At 30.8% G+C, this 18,070-nt stretch overlaps 1 protein-coding gene across 1 annotated transcript in view; it reads left to right on the top strand.

Annotated features, from left to right (window-relative positions):
• The first annotated feature begins 427 nt into the window (after window positions 1–427).
• The window catches only part of LOC148939104 (uncharacterized), a 43,711-nt gene continuing 26,068 nt past the window's right edge, over window positions 428–18,070 (top strand). The window contains exon 1 of the mRNA XM_089107314.1: window positions 428–532. Within this exon, the coding sequence (XP_088963440.1) occupies window positions 511–532 (22 nt within the window). The 5' untranslated portion in view covers window positions 428–510. The remainder of the gene's footprint in view (window positions 533–18,070) is intronic.

Here is an 18,070-nt window from a genome sequence, read left to right as displayed (position 1 = left end):
CTGTAATAAAATCCTCTTCAAGTTTGCTGTTGTTTCGCTTTTGTAACCGTTTAGTTTGTAGCAGAGCTGCAACTGAGTGTTAATGTCAAACTTTTGTTGCTTTTATTTTTACAATTTAATTTAAGATACCCTCTTAGGCCTAAGGATTCAGTCACAGCAACTGATTAAGCTTTAGCTTTTTTTTTTATAAACAGAACTCTAAAATTCTTCTGGTAAACTATCCTCCTAGTGCCACAGGGGTTATCTAGACTTAGTATCTCCAAATATCCTTCCCCTCAATTTTCTGTAGATTTATATAATTCAGGTTTTATACTGCTTTAACATGTTTAACCTCTCCTTGAAATGTGAGCTTCCAAATTCCCTAGATGAAGCCCTAATCCCTTCTCTTAGACCTTTATATGATCTCCCCCCAACTTTTATCTATATTTTCTTATTTTTATAGTTCATGCATTTGGTGATGATATACCTACACATTTATGGGCTTGATTTTTTACATTGTTCACATCCACTATGAGCAACAAACATACTCAAGGTAACATCTCTTTTATTTTGCTTTAATAAATCAATGGATCCTTTCTCAATTCATTTAAAAACCGTTTGTGAAAAAGAATTCAAAGTCAACCAAAGAGTAAAATTTAAACCTAAAATAGAAAACATAAAGTGATATAGTAAGTCAGACTTTAACAAACAAAACTTTACTGTCTATTTATAATTGGCTATGTCAGTAACTCTCAGCCACTCGCTAATCTTTAACTCTGAAAACAATCATGTGCTGTTATATAGCGGGTACCTGAAGGCAAGCCAGTATTTCTCCTTATGTATTTAGTTGGTTTCAGTATAATTGTGACAAATTTTTTAGCCTACGTAGTTTTATAAATCCACTCTATTTTTTCTATCAGATGGGGATCGAGATGACGCTTTCATGATTTTGTGCTGGGGGGGGGGGGGTGGGGCTTATAGTATTTTGTTTAAAAAAATAGCAAACAGTTTTTTATCTGGTCTCAGCAAAAGAGTGTAGGCTATGGTTTGTTTTCTTTTTTATGCCTCTGGTCTAATAGGCTCTGCTGCTAATTTGTTAATATTAATATTAAACATTAATTTTTAATTATTAATATTTAATTTTTAATATTAATTTATATTTAAATATAAATCAAACAGAAAGGCAAATAAATAATCAAGTTAAACTCAAAACGAATGAAAATTACCATAAATAAAAGGGAAATTAGTGCCTCCTCCAATCCCCTTTAGGCTTAAGTGTCATTGAAAACAATATAAATTTGAATAACATGTTTTTTGTTTCATAAGAAAGCAAAAACTAATCAATTTTAGCACAACGAAAGAATGAATTTCCTAGAATCAATACATGCACAATTAATCAATTCTAGTTTCAATAAATTTAGTCTTTCAATTTAGGCTTAGGATTTCAATTAAATTTAGGCTTTCAAATAAATTTAGGCTTTCAATTTAGTCACTCATTTTTGCTTTTGGTTCCAATTCGTTTAAGAATATAGAAAGTAAATCTCTTAATAAAATCTTTCAAATGTCAGTTGGTAATTTTTTAAGCAATCTGTCTAATTTGCTGAAGTTATTCTTTAGATTGACGAATCAGTAATTTATTTTCTATATATTAATTTAAAAAAACTTTCCGAAAAATAACTTTTTCAAAGGAAAGTAAAGGCTATTTTAAACTTAAGCTCAGCAGATACAAATATCAGTTAAAATTCAAACTCAAAACGATCAGAAATTACTATTAAAGAATAAATGAAAACCCAATACGAACAGAAATTAAATAAACAATCATAGCAAAAAAACATACAACAAGTAATAATATAAATGAATAAATAGATCTTAAAGCGAGTAATACTTAGATTGAATATGAAAATCAAGCTTAAAACGAAAACAAATATTTTCTATTAAAGTATAAATGAAACTTAAAACGAACAGAAATTAAATAAACAATCAATGCGAACAAACATACAATATATATTTATGTAAATGAATAAATAAATCTTAAAACGAGTGAAACTTAAATTGAATATGCAAATCAAGTTTGAATCGAATAAAAATAACTACAAACAAGAGTTTGGGTATCGTCTCACTGCAGAAGCCTAAATCCTACTGCGTCATTGGCGCTTTACTGAAAACAATTCTTTGAAATATTTTCACTTTTGTAACTTTAAGAAATCAAAAATTAATTAAGATTTTAGGGAATAAATATCAGCATATGTATATTAAATTGACAATGCACATTCTTTTCAGTAAACTCATTTCATATTTTTTTCAGTAAAGTACAAATTATATTCTGGCTTTTAGAAAGCATAGGGGTTTTGAACCCTACTCACATTAATTTATGCTCGTTTTGAGTTTGACTATAATATTTATTTTAATTTTTGTTCGTTCTGGGTTTCATTTATTTATTGATACTGATTTGGGGTAGTTGTATGCTTGGTAGATTATATGATAGTCCGGACGCCAGGTGTTGAAAGTGTGAACCATACCTCGACGGAATGGGGCTGCTACGAGAATTAGCCTACCCTCCACCCCCTAAATTGACCATGCGGATTGAAAAATACGAATGGCACTTGCTTGCGAGTGGTGGAACACTCCAAAACTTCACATTTTATTATATTTTGGTGTTTAAGGCAAGAAAATGCATGTTCCACAAAGTTTGAGGTGCAGATATCCGCTCAAATAGAAATGCCTAGAAGCCATAGAATGTTTTCATAACAAACTAACACGATTAGTGACAAAAAATGGCAGAGTTAAAAAAAATGGCAAAACTATATGAGTCTTGAACAGTCTTGGAAAGCATAAACAAAATCAAATTGAATATTAGATATATAATGATATTAAATCTAGAAAGATCTATTAGTTCAAGATTTTTTTTTTTCACTGTAATTTTTATTTTCATTTTCATTGTTGTAAGAACTGGAAAATAATAAATTTTTAATATACGAGTAATTCGTTTTCAGTGAAGCACCAATGACGCAGAAGGCTTTAGGTTTTTACAGTTAAAGAAGGGGGCAGTATCCAAATTTGGCTTGTAGTGAAACTATATTTGTCTTGACCAATCTGGAAAAGAACTAATAAATTAAACTGAATATTTGATGCATAATGATATTAATTGCTAAAAGCTCATCATTTCAAAATTTTACTGTAATTTTTAATATTTATTTTCAATATTAAGTACAAAAGAAAACATTTGGAATATAATTCGTTTTCAGTAAAGCGCCAATGACGCAGTAGGTTTTAGGCTTCTGCAGTGAGACGATTAAAAATTATTATTATACAAAAATTCTCAATTGCAAAGGAAAAATTTCTCAATTTCTTCGCGATTTTTTGTTTATTGCAAAGGAAATCTGAAAAAGATATGGTCCACCATTAATGATATACTTTCAAAAAATAGAAAATCAAAGTCTATACCTATTCGCCTTAAAGACACAAATGGTAGATTAATTGACCCTTTATATGCACCTAATGCATTTAATAATTATTTTTTGAATGTTCCTCATACTGACTCCTGCTCCTCCTCACAGGCTGAATTCCCTTGCTTCAATTTTAGATCTATGTTTTTCTGCCCAACTGATAGCAATGAGGTAATTCAAATCATCGGTTCTCTCCCTAATAGTTTTACTCCTGACTGTCTTGGATTACGTAATAAGCTCCTGAAGACCATATCTCCTTTTGTCTACGAGCCCATCAAGCATATTGCCAACCTATCTTTAACCCACGGAGTTTTCCCTGATTTACTAAAGTCAGCCATTGTTATTCCAGTTCTTAAAAAGGGGGATCCAACTGAGATAGGAAATTATCGTCCAATCTCAATTCTTCCTGTTATATCCAAAGTGCTCGAGAGAATCATCTTCAGACGTCTGTCTCCCTTTCTGTTTGACAGTCAGCACTCCGTATCCTTGATTTCTCCTCACCAATATGGCTTTAGGCCGAAATTCTATAATTTTCTTACAAAAACTAGTGTTTACGGTAAAAAAAGCTTTACAGTTTAGTTTTTACGGAAATGGCTTATTTTCGTTCCAAAGCTGGGCTTTTTTCTAACCAAAGGTTCACATTTGACCCAGCGAAATGTATTTTCTATAATTTTCTTACAAGAAACTAGTGTTTGTGGTAAAAAAAGCTTTATGGTTTAGTTTTTACGGAAATGGCTTATTTTCGTTCCAAAGCTGGGCTTTTTCATAACCAAATGCTCACATTTGACCCAAAGAAATGTATGTTCTATAATTTTCTTACAAAAACTAGTGTTTACAGTCAAAAAAGCTTTATAGTTTAGTTTTTACGGAAATGGCTCATTTTCTTTCCAAAGCTTGGATTTTTCATAACCAAAGGTTCACATTTGACCCAGCAAAATGTATTTTCTATAATTTTCTTACAAGAAACTAGAGTTTACGGTCAAAAACCCTTATTAGCTCAGATTTTATAGGAATAGTTTTATTTTTCGATCCGAAATTAGACAAAAGTTTCAGATTTGAACCAGAGAATTGTATTCTCCATTATTTTCTTACATCTTTGGAAATCATTAACGATAACAAACATGTTTTCGACCAGATGAGTTTTTGAAAGCACATTCAGCATGGCGTGCGCTATTTTTTTTATTTTTTTTTATCATGAACCCTTTAGAGACCAATTTGATCAACTTGGAGAAAGTTCAAATAGAATCGTTACTGATATTGATATTAGTGCGTAAACTACAAACTGACAAAAAATATCCAGAACTTTTTTTTTTCTTATAGCCTTGACTTTGAAGACATTTCTTCATCTTAATTGGCTTTAGAAATATCATGCAAAATAAAACTAGTGAAATAATTCAGGTTGTATGATAAATTTAATTTTTTTTTTAATGCAGTAGTTTTTTAGTAAGGACACTCGATATCCTAAAAGTGTCTGATTAAAACTTACCTTGAGCATCGATGTTGTTAGCAGAATTTCAAAAGGATCATTTATGAGTGCTGGTGTATCTGATGAAATAATTTAGATCTTATAATAAATTTAATTATGTTTTTTTTAATAAATTAGTTTTTAATTAAGGACATTCGATATACTAAAAGTGTTTGATTCAAAATTTTACCTTGATCATCGATGTTGTTAGCAGAATTTCAAAAGGATCATTTATGAGTGCTCGTGTATCTGATGAAATAATTTAGATCATATGATAAATTTAATTAATTTTTTTTTAATACAGTAGTTTTTCAGTAAGGACATTCGATATCCTAAAAGTGTTTGATTCAAACTTTTACCTTGAGCATCGATGTTGTTAGCAGAATTTCAAAAGGATCGTTTATGAGTGCTGGCGTATCTGATGAAATAATTTATATCGTAAGGTAAATTTAATTTTTTTTTTAATTCAGTAGTTTTTCAGTAAGGACACTCGATATCCTAAAAGTGTTTGATTCAAACTTTTACCTTGAGCATCAATGTTTTTAGCAGAATTTCAAAAGGATCATTCATAAGTGCTGGCGTATCTGATGAAATAATTTAGGTCGTTTGATGCATCTGATGAAATAATTTAGGTCGTATGATAAATTTAATTTTTTTTTTAATGCAATAGTTTTTCAGTAAGGACACTCGATATCCTAAAAGTGACTGATTCAAACTTTTACCTTGAACATCGATGTTGTTAGCAGAATTTCAAAAGGATCGTTTATGAGTGATAGCGTATCTTATGAAATAATTTATGTCGTATCATAAATTTAATTTTTTTTTTAATGCAGTAGTTTTTCAGTAAGGACACTCGATATACTAAAAATGTTTGATTCAAGCTTTTACTTTGAGAATCGATATGTCAGCATTAGATGTCCTATCGAAATATATTGATGATAACAAAATGTATCAGTGAATACTATTATTGTAATTATGTTCAATAAAATTGTTTCTAAATCAAAGGTATTTTCCTTTCTATAGTAGACTAGCGTATATTTTTCAGAGTACAGAAAGAAATTCTGGTTAGTCTGAAATTGGTTGTGAGAGTGTTAAGACTCTAAAAAATGGATAGATTTGAGAAAGAGTAAATCATGAGGAATCTTGTGTTTTTGGAAAAACATTTGATTCTAGATGAGGATTTTCTAGAGTTGTCTATTCAAAGGAAGATATTTTCTCGGGGAATGCTTGTTGATATAATGAAAACTGATTCAAATGCATTTACACAATTTATTGATATATTGATCACGACACGGCAAAATGATATTGTGGATATGCTTTTAACTATTAGTTTAGAAATTTAGGGTTTTTTTCTTCATGAGAAAGATGTTTTTACGGAAATGGCTTATTTTCGTTCCAAAGATGGGCTTTTTCATAACCTAAGGTTCACATTTGACCCAGCGAAACGTATTTTCTATAATTTTCTTATAAAAACTAGTGTTTACGGTAAAAAAAGCTTTATAGTTTAGTTTTTACGGAAATGGATTATTTTCGTTCCAAATGTGGGTTTTTGTCAAACCAACGATTCACATTTGACCCAGCGTAATATATTTTAGATAAATTTCTTACAAAAACTAGTTTTTATTGTAAAAAAAAGCTTTATAGTTTAGTTTTTACGGAAATGGCTTATTTTCGTTCCAAAGCTGGGCTTTTTCATAACCTAAGGTTCACATTTGACCCAGCGAAAGGTATTTTCTATAATTTTCTTAAAAAAACTAGTGTTTACTGTAAAAAAAGGTTTATAGTTTAGTTTTTACGGAAATTGCTTATTTTCGTTCCAAAGCTGCGCTTTTTCATAACCAAAGGTTCACATCTGACCCAGCGAAATGTATTTTCTATAATTTTCTTACAAAAACTAGCGTTTACTGTAAAAAAAGCTTTATAGTTTAGTTTTTACGGAAATGGCTTATTTTCGTTCCAAAGCTGAGCTTTTTCATAACCAAAGGTTCACATTTGACCCAAAGAAATGTATTTTCTATAATTTTCTTACAAAAACTAGTGTTTACGGTCAAAAAAGCTTTATAGTTTAGTTTTTACGGAAATGGGTGTTTACGGTCAAAAAAGATGTATAGTTTAGTTTTTACGGAAATGGCTTATTTTCGTTCCAAAGCTTGGCTTTTTCATAACCAAAGGTTCACATTTGACCCAAAGAAATGTATTTTCTATAATTTTCTTACAAAAACTGGTGTTTACGGTCAAAAAAGCTTTATAGTTTAGTTTTTACGGAAATGGCTTATTTTCGTTCCAATGCTGCGCTTTTTTATAACCAAAGGTTCACATCTGACCCAGCGAAATGTATTTTCTATAATTTTCATACAAAAACTAGTGTTTACGGTAAAAAAAAGCTTTATAGTTTAGTTTTTACGTAAATGGCTTATTTTCGTTCCAAAGCTTGGCTTTTTCATAACCAAAGGTTCACATTTGACCCAAAGAAATGTATTTTCTATAATTTTCTTACAATAAACTAGTGTTTATGGTAAAAAAAGCTTTATAGTTTATTTTTTACGGAAAGGGCTTATTTTCGTTCCAAAGCTGGGCTTTTTCATAACCAAAGGTTCACATTTGACCCAAAGAAATGTATTTTCTATAATTTTCTTACAAAAACTAGTGTTTACGGTCAAAGATAGAGACAACACACGCACAGAGACGATACACACACAGAGAGACAACACACACACAGAGAGACGAGACACACACACAGAAATGACAAACACACATAGAGACGACACACACAGACAGATACGAAACACACATAGAGACGACACACGCATAGAGACAACACACACACACTGAGACAACACCCACACAGAGGGTTTGACCGTAAACACCCATTTCCGTAAAAACTAGAAAGATTTTTTTTACCATAAACACTATTTTTTGTAAGAAAATTATAGAAAATACATTGTGCTGGGTCAAATGTGAACCTTTGGTTAGAAAAAAGCCCAGCTTTGGAACGAAAATAAGCCATTTCCGTAAAAACTAAACTATAAAGCTTTTTTTTACCGTAAACAATAGTTTTTGTAAGAAAATTATATAAAATACGTTTCGCTGGGTCAAATGTGTACCTTTGGTTATGAAAAAGCCCAGCTTTGGAACGAAAATAAGCCATTTCCGTAAAAACTAAACTATAAAGCTTTTTTTTACAATAAACACAATTTTTTGTAATAAAATTATAGAAAATACATTTAGCGTGGTCAAATGTGAAACATGTGTTATAAACAAAGCCAAGCTTTGGAACGAAAATAAGCCATTTCCGTAAAAAATAAACTAAAAAGCTTTTTTTTTACATAAAACACAATTTTTTGTAAGAAAATTATAAAAAATACGTTTCGCTGGGTCAAATGTTAACCTTTGTTTTTGAAAAAGCCCAGCTTTGGAACGAAAATGAGCCATTTCCGTAAAAACTAAAATATAAAGCTTTTTTTTAAAATAAACACTAGTTTCTTGTAAGAAAATTATATAAAATAATTTTCGCTGGGTTAAATTTGAACCTTTGGTTAGAAAAAAACCCAACTTTGGAACGAAAATAAGCCATTTCCGTAAAAACTAAACTATAAAGCTTTTTTTACCGTAAACACTAGTTTTTATAAGAAAATTATAGAAAATACATTTCGCTGGGTCAAATGTGAACCTAATGTGAACCTTTGGTTATGAAAAAGCCCAGCTTTGGAATGAAAATAAGCCATTTCCGTAAAAACTAAACTATAAAGCTTTTTTGAACGTAAACACTAGTTTTTGTAAGAAAATTATAGAAAATACATTTCTTTGGGTCAAATGTAAACCTTTGGTTATGAAAAAGCCAAGCTTTGGAACGAAAATATGCCATTTCCGTAAAAACTAAACTATAAAGCTTTTTTTTACCTTAAACACTAGTTTTTGTAAGAAAATTATAGAAAATACATTTCGCGGGGTCAGATGTGAACCTTTGGTTATGTAAAAGCCCAGCATTGGAACGAAAATAAACCATTTCCTTAAAAACTAAACTATACAGCTTTTTTGACCGTTAACTCTAGTTTTTGTAAGAAAATTATAGAAAATACATTTCTTTGGGTCAAAAATGAGCCTTTGGTTATGAAAAAGCCCAGCTTTGGAACGAAAATAAGCAATTTCCGTAAAAACTAAACTATAAAGCTTTTTTGACCGTAAACACCCATTTCCGTAAAAACTAAACTATAAAGCTTTTTTGACCGTAAACACTAGTTTTTGTTAGAAAATTATAGAAAATACATTTCTTTGGGTGAAATGTGAACCTTTGGTTATGAAAAAGCTCAGCTTTGGAACAAAAATAAGCCATTTCCGTAAAAACTAAACTATAAAGCTTTTTTTTACCATAAACACTAGTTTTTGTAAGAAAATTATAGAAAATACATTTCGCTGGGTCTAATGTGAACCGTTGGTTAGAAAAAAGCCCAACTTTGGAACGAAAATAAGCCATGTCCGTAAAAACTAAACTATAAAGCTTTTTTTTACCGTAAACACAAGTTTTTATATGAAAATTATAGAAAATATGTTTCGCTGGGTCAAATGTGAACCTTAGGTTATTTATCTATTATTATTTTTAATTCAGGTATTCATTTATTTATCTATATTTTTTTTATATATAGGTTATAGTTTGTTTATTTCTGGTCTATTTATAATTGTTTTAATTGAATAGTTAAGGCTTAAGTAAATAGCCCAGTTAATAGGCAAATAGTTAAGTGGAATTTTGAGCGATCTCAAACCTTCATAGGTTTTCTCCAGCGTGAAAGTGTCGTTTAATTTATTTATTTATTTGTAAATGTGACTTGTTAGTGAACTTATTTATGTTATTAAACTTATGAACTTATAAAAAAAAGCCCAGCTTTGGAACGAAAATAAGCCATTTCCGTAAAAAATAAACTATAAAGCTTTTTTTACCCTAAACACTAGTTTTTGTAAGAAAATTATAGAAAATACATTTCGCTGGGTCAAATGTGAACCTTTGGTTAGAAAGAAGCCCAGCTTTGGAACGAAAATAAGCCATTTCCGTAAAAACTAAACTATAAAGCTTTTTTTTTGCCGTAAACACAAGTTTTTATAATAAAATTATAGAAAATACATTTCGCTGGGTCAAATGTGAACCTTAGGTTTTGAAAAAGCCCATCTTTGGAACGAAAATGAGCCAATTCCGTAAAAACATCTTTCTCATGAAAAAAAAGTCATAAATTTCTAAACTAATATTTAAAAGCATATCCACAATATCATTTTGACGTGTCGTGATCAATATATCAATAAATTGTGTAAATGCATTTGAATCACGGCGTAGAAGCTTTACACAATAGTCTAATGATGGAGAATCAGTTTTCATTATATCGACAAGCATTCCCCGAGAAAATATCTTTCTTTGAATAGACAACTCTAGAAAATCGTCATCTAGAATCAATTTTTTTTCCAAAAACACAAGATTCCTCATGATTCGCTCTTTCTCAAATCGATCCATTTTTTAGAGTCTTAACGCTCTCACAACCAATTTCAGACTAACCAGAATTTCTTTCTGTACTCTAAAAAATATATGCTAGTCAACTAAAGAAAGAAAAATACCTTTGATTTAGAAACAATTTTATTGAACATAATTACAATAATAGTATTCACTGATGCATTTTGTTCTCATCAATATATTTCGATACGACATCTAATGCTGACATATCGATTCTCAAGGTAAAAGTTTGAATCAAACATTTTTAGGATATCGAGTGTCCTTACTGAAAAACTACTGCATTAAAAAAAAAATAAATTAAATTTATAATACGACCTAAATTATTTCATCAGATACGCCAGCACTCATAAACGATCCTTTTTAAATTATGCTAACAACATCGATTTTCAAGGTAATAGTTTGAATCATTCACTTTTAGGATATCGAGTGTCCTTACTGAAAAACTATTGCATTAAAAAAAAATAATTAAATTTATCATACGACCTAAATTATTTCATCAGATACATCATACGACCTAAATTATTTCATCAGATACGACAGCACTTATGAATGATCCTTTTGAAATTCCGCTAAAAAGATCGATGCTCAAGGTAAAAGTTTGAATCAAACACTTTTAGGATATCGAGTGTCCTTACTGAAAAACTACTGAATTAAAAAAAATTAAATTTATCATACGATTTAAATTATTTCATCAGATACGCCAGCACTCATAAACGATCCTTTCGATATTCTGCTAACAACATCGATGCTCAAGGTAAAAGTTTGAATCAAACACTTTTAGGATATCAAATGTCCTTACTGAAAAACTACTGTATTAAAAAAAATAAATTAAATTTATCATACGATTTAAATTATTTCATCAGATACGCCAGCACTCATAAACGATCCTTTTGATATTCTGCTAACAACATCGATGCTCAAGGTAAAAGTTTGAATCAAACACTTTTAGGATATCGAATGTCCTTACTGAAAAACTTCTGAATTAAAAAAATGAATTAAATTTATCATACGACCTAAATTATTTCATAAGATATGCCAGTACTTATGAATGATCCCTTTGAAATTCTGCTAACAACATCTATGCTCAAGGTAAAAGTTTGAATCAAACACTTTTAGGATATCGAGTGTCCTTACTAAAAAATTACTGCATTAAAAAAAAAAATTAAATTTATCATACGACCTAAATTATTTCACTGGTTTTATTTTGCTTGATATTTCTAAAGCCAATTAAGATGAAGAAATGTCTTCAAAGTCAAGGCTATAAGAAGAAAAAAGTTCTGGATATTTTTTATCAGTTTGTAGTTTACGCACTAATATCAATATCACTAACGATTCTATTTGAACTTTCTCCAAGTTGATCAAACTGGTCTCTAAAGGGTTCATGATAAAAAAAATAGCGCACGCCATGCTGAATGTGCTTTCAAAAACTCATCTGGTCGAAAACATGTTTGTTATCGTTAATGATTTCCAAAGATGTAAGAAAATTATGGAGAATACAATTCTCTGGTTCAAATCTGAAACTTTTGTCTATTTTCGGATCGAAAAATAAAACTATTCTTATAAAATCTGAGCTAATAAGGGTTTTTGACCGTAAACTCTAGTTTCTTGTAAGAAAATTATAGAAAATACATTTTGCTGGGTCAAATTTGAACCTTTGGTTAGAAAAAAGCCCAGCTTTGGAACGAAAATAAGCCATCTCCGTAAAAACTAAACTATAAAGCTTTTTTTTACCGTAAACACTAGTTTTTGTAAGAAAATTATAGAAAATACATTTCGCTGGGTCAAATGTGAACCAAATGTGAACCTTTGTTACGAAAAGCCCAGCTTTGGAACAAAAATAAGCCATTTCCGTAAAAACTAAACTATAAAGCTTTTTTGAACGTAAACACTAGTTTTTGTAAGAAAATTATAGAAAATACATTTCTTTGGGTCAAATGTGAACCTTTGGTTATGAAACGGCCAAGCTTTGGAACGAAAATATGCCATTTCCGTAAAAACTAAACTATAAAGTTTTTTTTACCGTAAACACTAGTTTTTGTAAAAAAATTATAGAAAATACATTGCGCTGGGTCAGATGTGAATCTTTGGTTATGAAAAAGCGCAGCTTTGGAACGAAAATAAGCCATTTCCGTAAAAACTAAACTATAAAGCTTTTTTGACCGTAAACACTAGTTTTTGTAAGAAAATTATAGAAAATACATTTCTTTGGGTCAAATGTGAACCTTTGGTTATGAAAAAACCAAGATTTGGAACGAAAATAAAACCTTTGGTTATGAAAAAGCCTAGCTTTGGAACTAAAATAAGCCATTTCCGTAAAAACTAAACTATAAATCTTTTTTTTTACCGTAAACACTAGTTTTTGTAAGAAAATTATAGAAAATAAATTTCGCTGGGTCAGATGTGAGCCTTTGGTTATGAAAAAGCGCAGCTTTGGAACGAAAATAAGCCATTTCCGTAAAAACTAAACTATAAAGCTTTTTTTTACCTTAAAAACTAGTTTTTGTAAGAAAATTATAGAAAATACATTTTTTTTGGGTCAAATGTGAACCTTTGGTTATGAAACAGCCAAGCTTTGGAACTAAAATAAGCCATTTCCGTAAAAACTAAACTATAAAGCTTTTTTGACCGTAAACACTAGTTTTTGTAAGAAAATTATAGAAAATACATTTCTTTGGATCAAATGTGAACCTTTGGTTATGAAAAAGCCCAGCTTTGGAACGAAAATAAGCCATTTCCGTAAAAACTAAACTATAAAGCATTTTTGAACGTAAAAACAAGTTTTTGTAAGAAAATTATAGAAAATACATTTCTTCGGGTGAAATTTGAAACTTTGGTTATGAAAAAGCCTAGCTTTGGAACGAAAATATGCCATTTCCGTAAAAACTAAACTATAAAGCTTTTTTTTTACCGTAAACACTATTTTGTGTAATAACATTATATAAAATACATTTCTCTGTGTCAGATGTGAACCTTTGGTTATGAAAAAGCGCAGCTTTGGAACGAAAATAAGCCATTTCCGTAAAAACTAAACTATAAAGCTTTTTTGACCGTAAACACTAGTTTTTGTAAGAACATTATATAAAATACATTTCTTTGGGTCAAATGTGAACCTTTGGTTATGAAAAAGCCAAGCTTTGACACGAAAATAAGCCATTTCCGTAAAAACTAAACTATAAATCTTTTTTGACCGTAAACACCCATTACCGTAAAAACTAAACTATAAAGCTTTTTTGACCGTATATACTAGTTTTTGTAAGAAAATTATAGAAAATACATTTCTTTGGGTCAAATGTGAACCTTTGGTTATGAAAAAGCCAAGCTTTGGAACGAAAATAAGCAATTTCCTTAAAAACTAAAATATAAAGCTATTTTGACCGTAAACACCCCTTTCCGTAAAAACTAAACTATAAATATATTTTTACCGTAAACACTAGCTTTTGTTAGAAAATTATAGAAAATACATTTCATTGGGTGAAATGTGAACCTTTGGTTATGAAAAAGCCAAGCTTTGGAACGAAAATAATCACTTTCCGTAAAAACTAAACTATAAAGCTTGACCGTGAACACTAGTTTTTGTAAGAAAATTATAGAAAATACATTTCTTTGGGTCAAATGTGAACCTTTGGTTATGAAAAAGCCAAGCTTTGGAACGAAAATAAGCCATTTCCGTAAAAACTAAACTATAAAGCTTGACCGTAAACACTAGTTTTTGTAAGAAAATTATATAAAATACATTTCTTTGGGTCAAATGTGAACCTTTGGTTATGAAAAAGCCAAGCTTTGGAACTAAAATAAGCCATTTCCTTAAAAACTAAACTATCAATCCTTTTTTACTGTAAAAGCAAGTTTTGAAAGAAAATAATAGAAAATACGTTTCTGTGGGTCAATAGTGAACCTTTGGCTATGAAAAAGCCAAGCCTTGGAACTAAAATAAGCCATTTCCGTAAAAACTAAAATGTACAGCTTGACCGTAAACCCTAGTTTTTTGTAAGAAAATTATATAAAATACATGTGTTTGGGTCAAATGTGAACCTTTTGTTATGAAAAAGCCCAGCTTTGGAACGAAAATAAGCCATTTCCGTAAAAACTAAACTATAAAGCTTTTTTGACCGTAAACACTAGTTTTTGTAAGAAAATTATAGAAAATACATTTCTTTGGATCAAATTTGAACCATTGGTTATGAAAAAGCCCATCTTTGGAACGAAAATAAGCCATTTCCGTAAAAACTAAACTATAAAGCTTTTTTGAACGTAAACACTAGATTTTGTCAGAAAATTATAGAAAATACATTTCTTAGGGTGAAATGTGAACCTTTGGTTATGAAAAAGACTAGCTTTGGAACGAAAATAAGCCATTTCCGTAAAAACTAAACTATAAAGCTTTTCTTTTACATTAAAAACTATTTTTTGTAAGAAAATTATAGAAAATACATTCCTCTGGGTCATATGTGAACCTTTGGTTATGAAAAAGCGCAGCTTTGGAACGAAAATAAGCCATTTCCGTAAAAACTAAACTATACAGCTTTTTTGAACCTAAACACTAGTTTTTGTAAGAAAATTATAGAAAATACATTTTCTTTGGGTAAAATGTGAACCTTTGGTTATGAAAAAGCCAAGATTTGGAACGAAAATAAGACATTTCCTTACAAAATAAACTATATAGCATTTTTGACCGTAAACACCCATTTCAGTAAAAACTAAACTATAAAGCTTTTTTGACCGTAAACACTAGTTTTTGTAAGAAAATTATAGAAAATACATTTCATTGGGTCAAATGTGAACCTTTGGTTATGAAAAAGCTCAGCTTTGGAACGAAAATAAGCCATTTCCGTAAAACTAAAATATTAATCTTTTTTTTACCTTAAACACTAGTTTTTGTAATAAAATGATAGAAAATACATTTCGCTGGGTTAAGTGTGAACCGTTGGTTAAAAAAAAACCCAACCTTGGAACGAAAATAAGCCATTTCCGTAAAAATTAAACTGTAACGATTCTTTTTACCGTAAAAACTAGTTTTTGTAAGAAAATTATAGAAAATACGTTTTTTATACGGAATTTCAAGGACGAATAAAAACGGATGTTACCTCGAAAAACCACTCTGGTCGAGTTACATAATTTCGTGCATACTCCCCAAAACATGTTTGACTACTTTATAAGATACCAGTTATTTTAAGAAAAAAATTTTGCACGTGAACTCATGACGTACATTGTTATGAAATTCTTATTAATAACAGAAAAAACCTGTCTGCTTAAATTACATTATTACGACCATACTCTCAAAACATGTTTGACCACATTAAACCTTGCCAAGTTTAAAAAACCTTGACTTTAGTTTCATAACATGCATTATAGTGAGCCAACTTTTAAAATATTCACGCTTAAGTTTAATGTCTCAGGCATGGGTTTTCCTTGCGCAATTTAATGTAAGTTTTCATGTAGGCGTTTTCAATCTATTACACTTTTGACCATATTCTTGTAGGGTTGAATGTAGGTTTCAAAGTGTGCATGGTCTTCTAGGTTTTCCTGTAGGTTCCGGACTGTGTATATCAATACTACTGATTTTCATATTCAATCTAAGCATTACTCGCTTTAAGATTTATTTATTGATTTATATTATTACTTGTTGTATGTTTTTTGCTACGATCGTTTATTTAGTTTCTGTTCGTTTTGGGTTTTATTTATTCTTTAATAGTAATTTCTGGTGGTTTTGAGTTTGAATTTTAACAGGTATTTTTATCTGCTGAGCTTAAGTTTAAAATGAACTTTAATTTTCTTTTAAAAACTTATTTTTCGGAAAGTTTTTTTTTAATTAAATTTTGTTCGTTTTTGATTGCAAAAAGTTTCAAGTTTTTATGGCTTGGGGGGGGGGGTCTTACTGTCCGATTATTCATGACTTCAAAAAACGGATCTAGAACTTTTAATTTAAATGGAATGAGGCTTTTTTCAAAGTCTATACGATTACCTCTTTGATAAAAACCTTATATATGAACAATAGACAGCTTGCATAACTTGTGGACAGCGATTGACAACAATGAATGGATTGAAAAATAGCTCCAATAAGGGGGTTTAGACCATTTCACTTATTGACACAAAGGGATCACAACTGTTTGGAATTGACCTTATTAGGAGTTTGTGTGCCAAAGCAATTTTGCATCTATCACAGAGTATGTATTTTAACCTTATAATTGGATAATTATAATAGATTTCCTATGTGTTCTTCCCATACAAAACCCCTTTCCATAAGTTATAAACCCCCTTTAATAAGTTATGCCCCAGGGCATAACTTAAAACGCCTACCCCTGGGCCCTGGTGGGCTGTTTCGACACCGGAGTTTTTTTTTATAAGAACTTTGAACTATTTTAAAAAAATGTCTATCTCAAAATTTTTATCTGTTTCTTTTAGGGCGTGGAGGAGGTAAAGGGGCTAGTTGCCCTTCAATCTCTTTTGACTCTTAAAAAGTGAACAAGAACTTTCAATTTTCAATCAAATGAGCCCTCTCTAAAGTTTATACGAGTATCCCTTTCGTAAGAAATAATATGAAGGATTCAGAGAATCCTTAAATTATAACCCTTGCCCTAAGGACTTTGGGGGAGTTGTAATCCTAAAAGACCTAATTTCCAGAACTTAATACTACGTTTAATAAAAGGGCTGTCTTAAAAGTTTGATTGGATGTGTTTGGGGAAAAGGAGGGCATGATAGGGGGGTTAGTTGCCCTCAAATCACTTTCGACTATTAAAAAGGACACTAGCCCTGTGAATTTCCAGTTGAATGAGCCTTTTTTGAAGTTTCTACGACAACACCTTCGATAAAAACCTTATATGCCCCCAGGGCATAACTTAAAACCCTTGCCCTGAGGGTTTTGGGGGATTGTCCTCCTCAAAAATATATTTTCTATCTGGAAATCAACTACGCTGAACAAAATGGCTATCTGAAAATTTTGATTGGATGTGTTTGGGGAAATGATGGGCGTGGGGGGGATGGGGGCTAGTTACACTCCAATCACTTTCGACTATTAAAAAGGGCACTAGATTTTATTTTCCAATCGAATAATCCATTTTTGAAGTTTCTAAGACAACGCCTTCTATAAAAACCTTATCTGCCCCCAGGGCATAACTTAAAACCCTTGCCCTGAGGGTTGTGGGGGAGTATCCTCCTCAAAAATATATTTTCTATCCGGAAATCAACTACGCTGAACAAAATGGCTATCTCAAAATTTTGATTGGATGTGTTTGGGAGAATGATGGGCGTGGGGGGGGGGGGGCGTGTTGCCTTCCAATCATTGTCGACTATTAAAAAGGGCACTCTGAGCCTGTTTTGAATTTTCTAAGACAACCCCTTCTATAAAAACCTTATATGCCCCCATGGCATAAAATAAAACCCTTGCCCTGAGGGTGGTGGGGGATTGTCCTCCTCAAAAACATATTTTCTATCTGGAAATCAACTACGCTGAACAAAATGGCTCTCTCAAAATTTTAATTGGATGTGTTTGGGGGAATGATGGACTTGGGGGGGGGGGCTAGTTGCCCTCCAATCACTTTCGACTATTAAAAAGGGCAATAGCCCTTTGAATTTCCAATTAAATGTGCCTGTTTTGAAGTTTCTACGACAACGCCTTCTATAAAAACCTCATATGCCCCCAGGTCATGACTTAAAACCCTTGCCCTGAGGGTTATGAGGGATTTTCCT

This window comes from Artemia sp. Qi Xiang Cuo, unplaced genomic scaffold (genome assembly GCF_049724085.1).
Source record: "Artemia sp. Qi Xiang Cuo unplaced genomic scaffold, ASM4972408v1 HiC_scaffold_22, whole genome shotgun sequence".
In the NCBI taxonomy this organism is placed as follows: Eukaryota; Metazoa; Arthropoda; class Branchiopoda; order Anostraca; family Artemiidae; genus Artemia; species Artemia sp. Qi Xiang Cuo.
The sequence above is the reverse complement of the archived record's forward strand: the minus strand, read 5'-3'. Positions and strand labels throughout refer to the sequence as shown.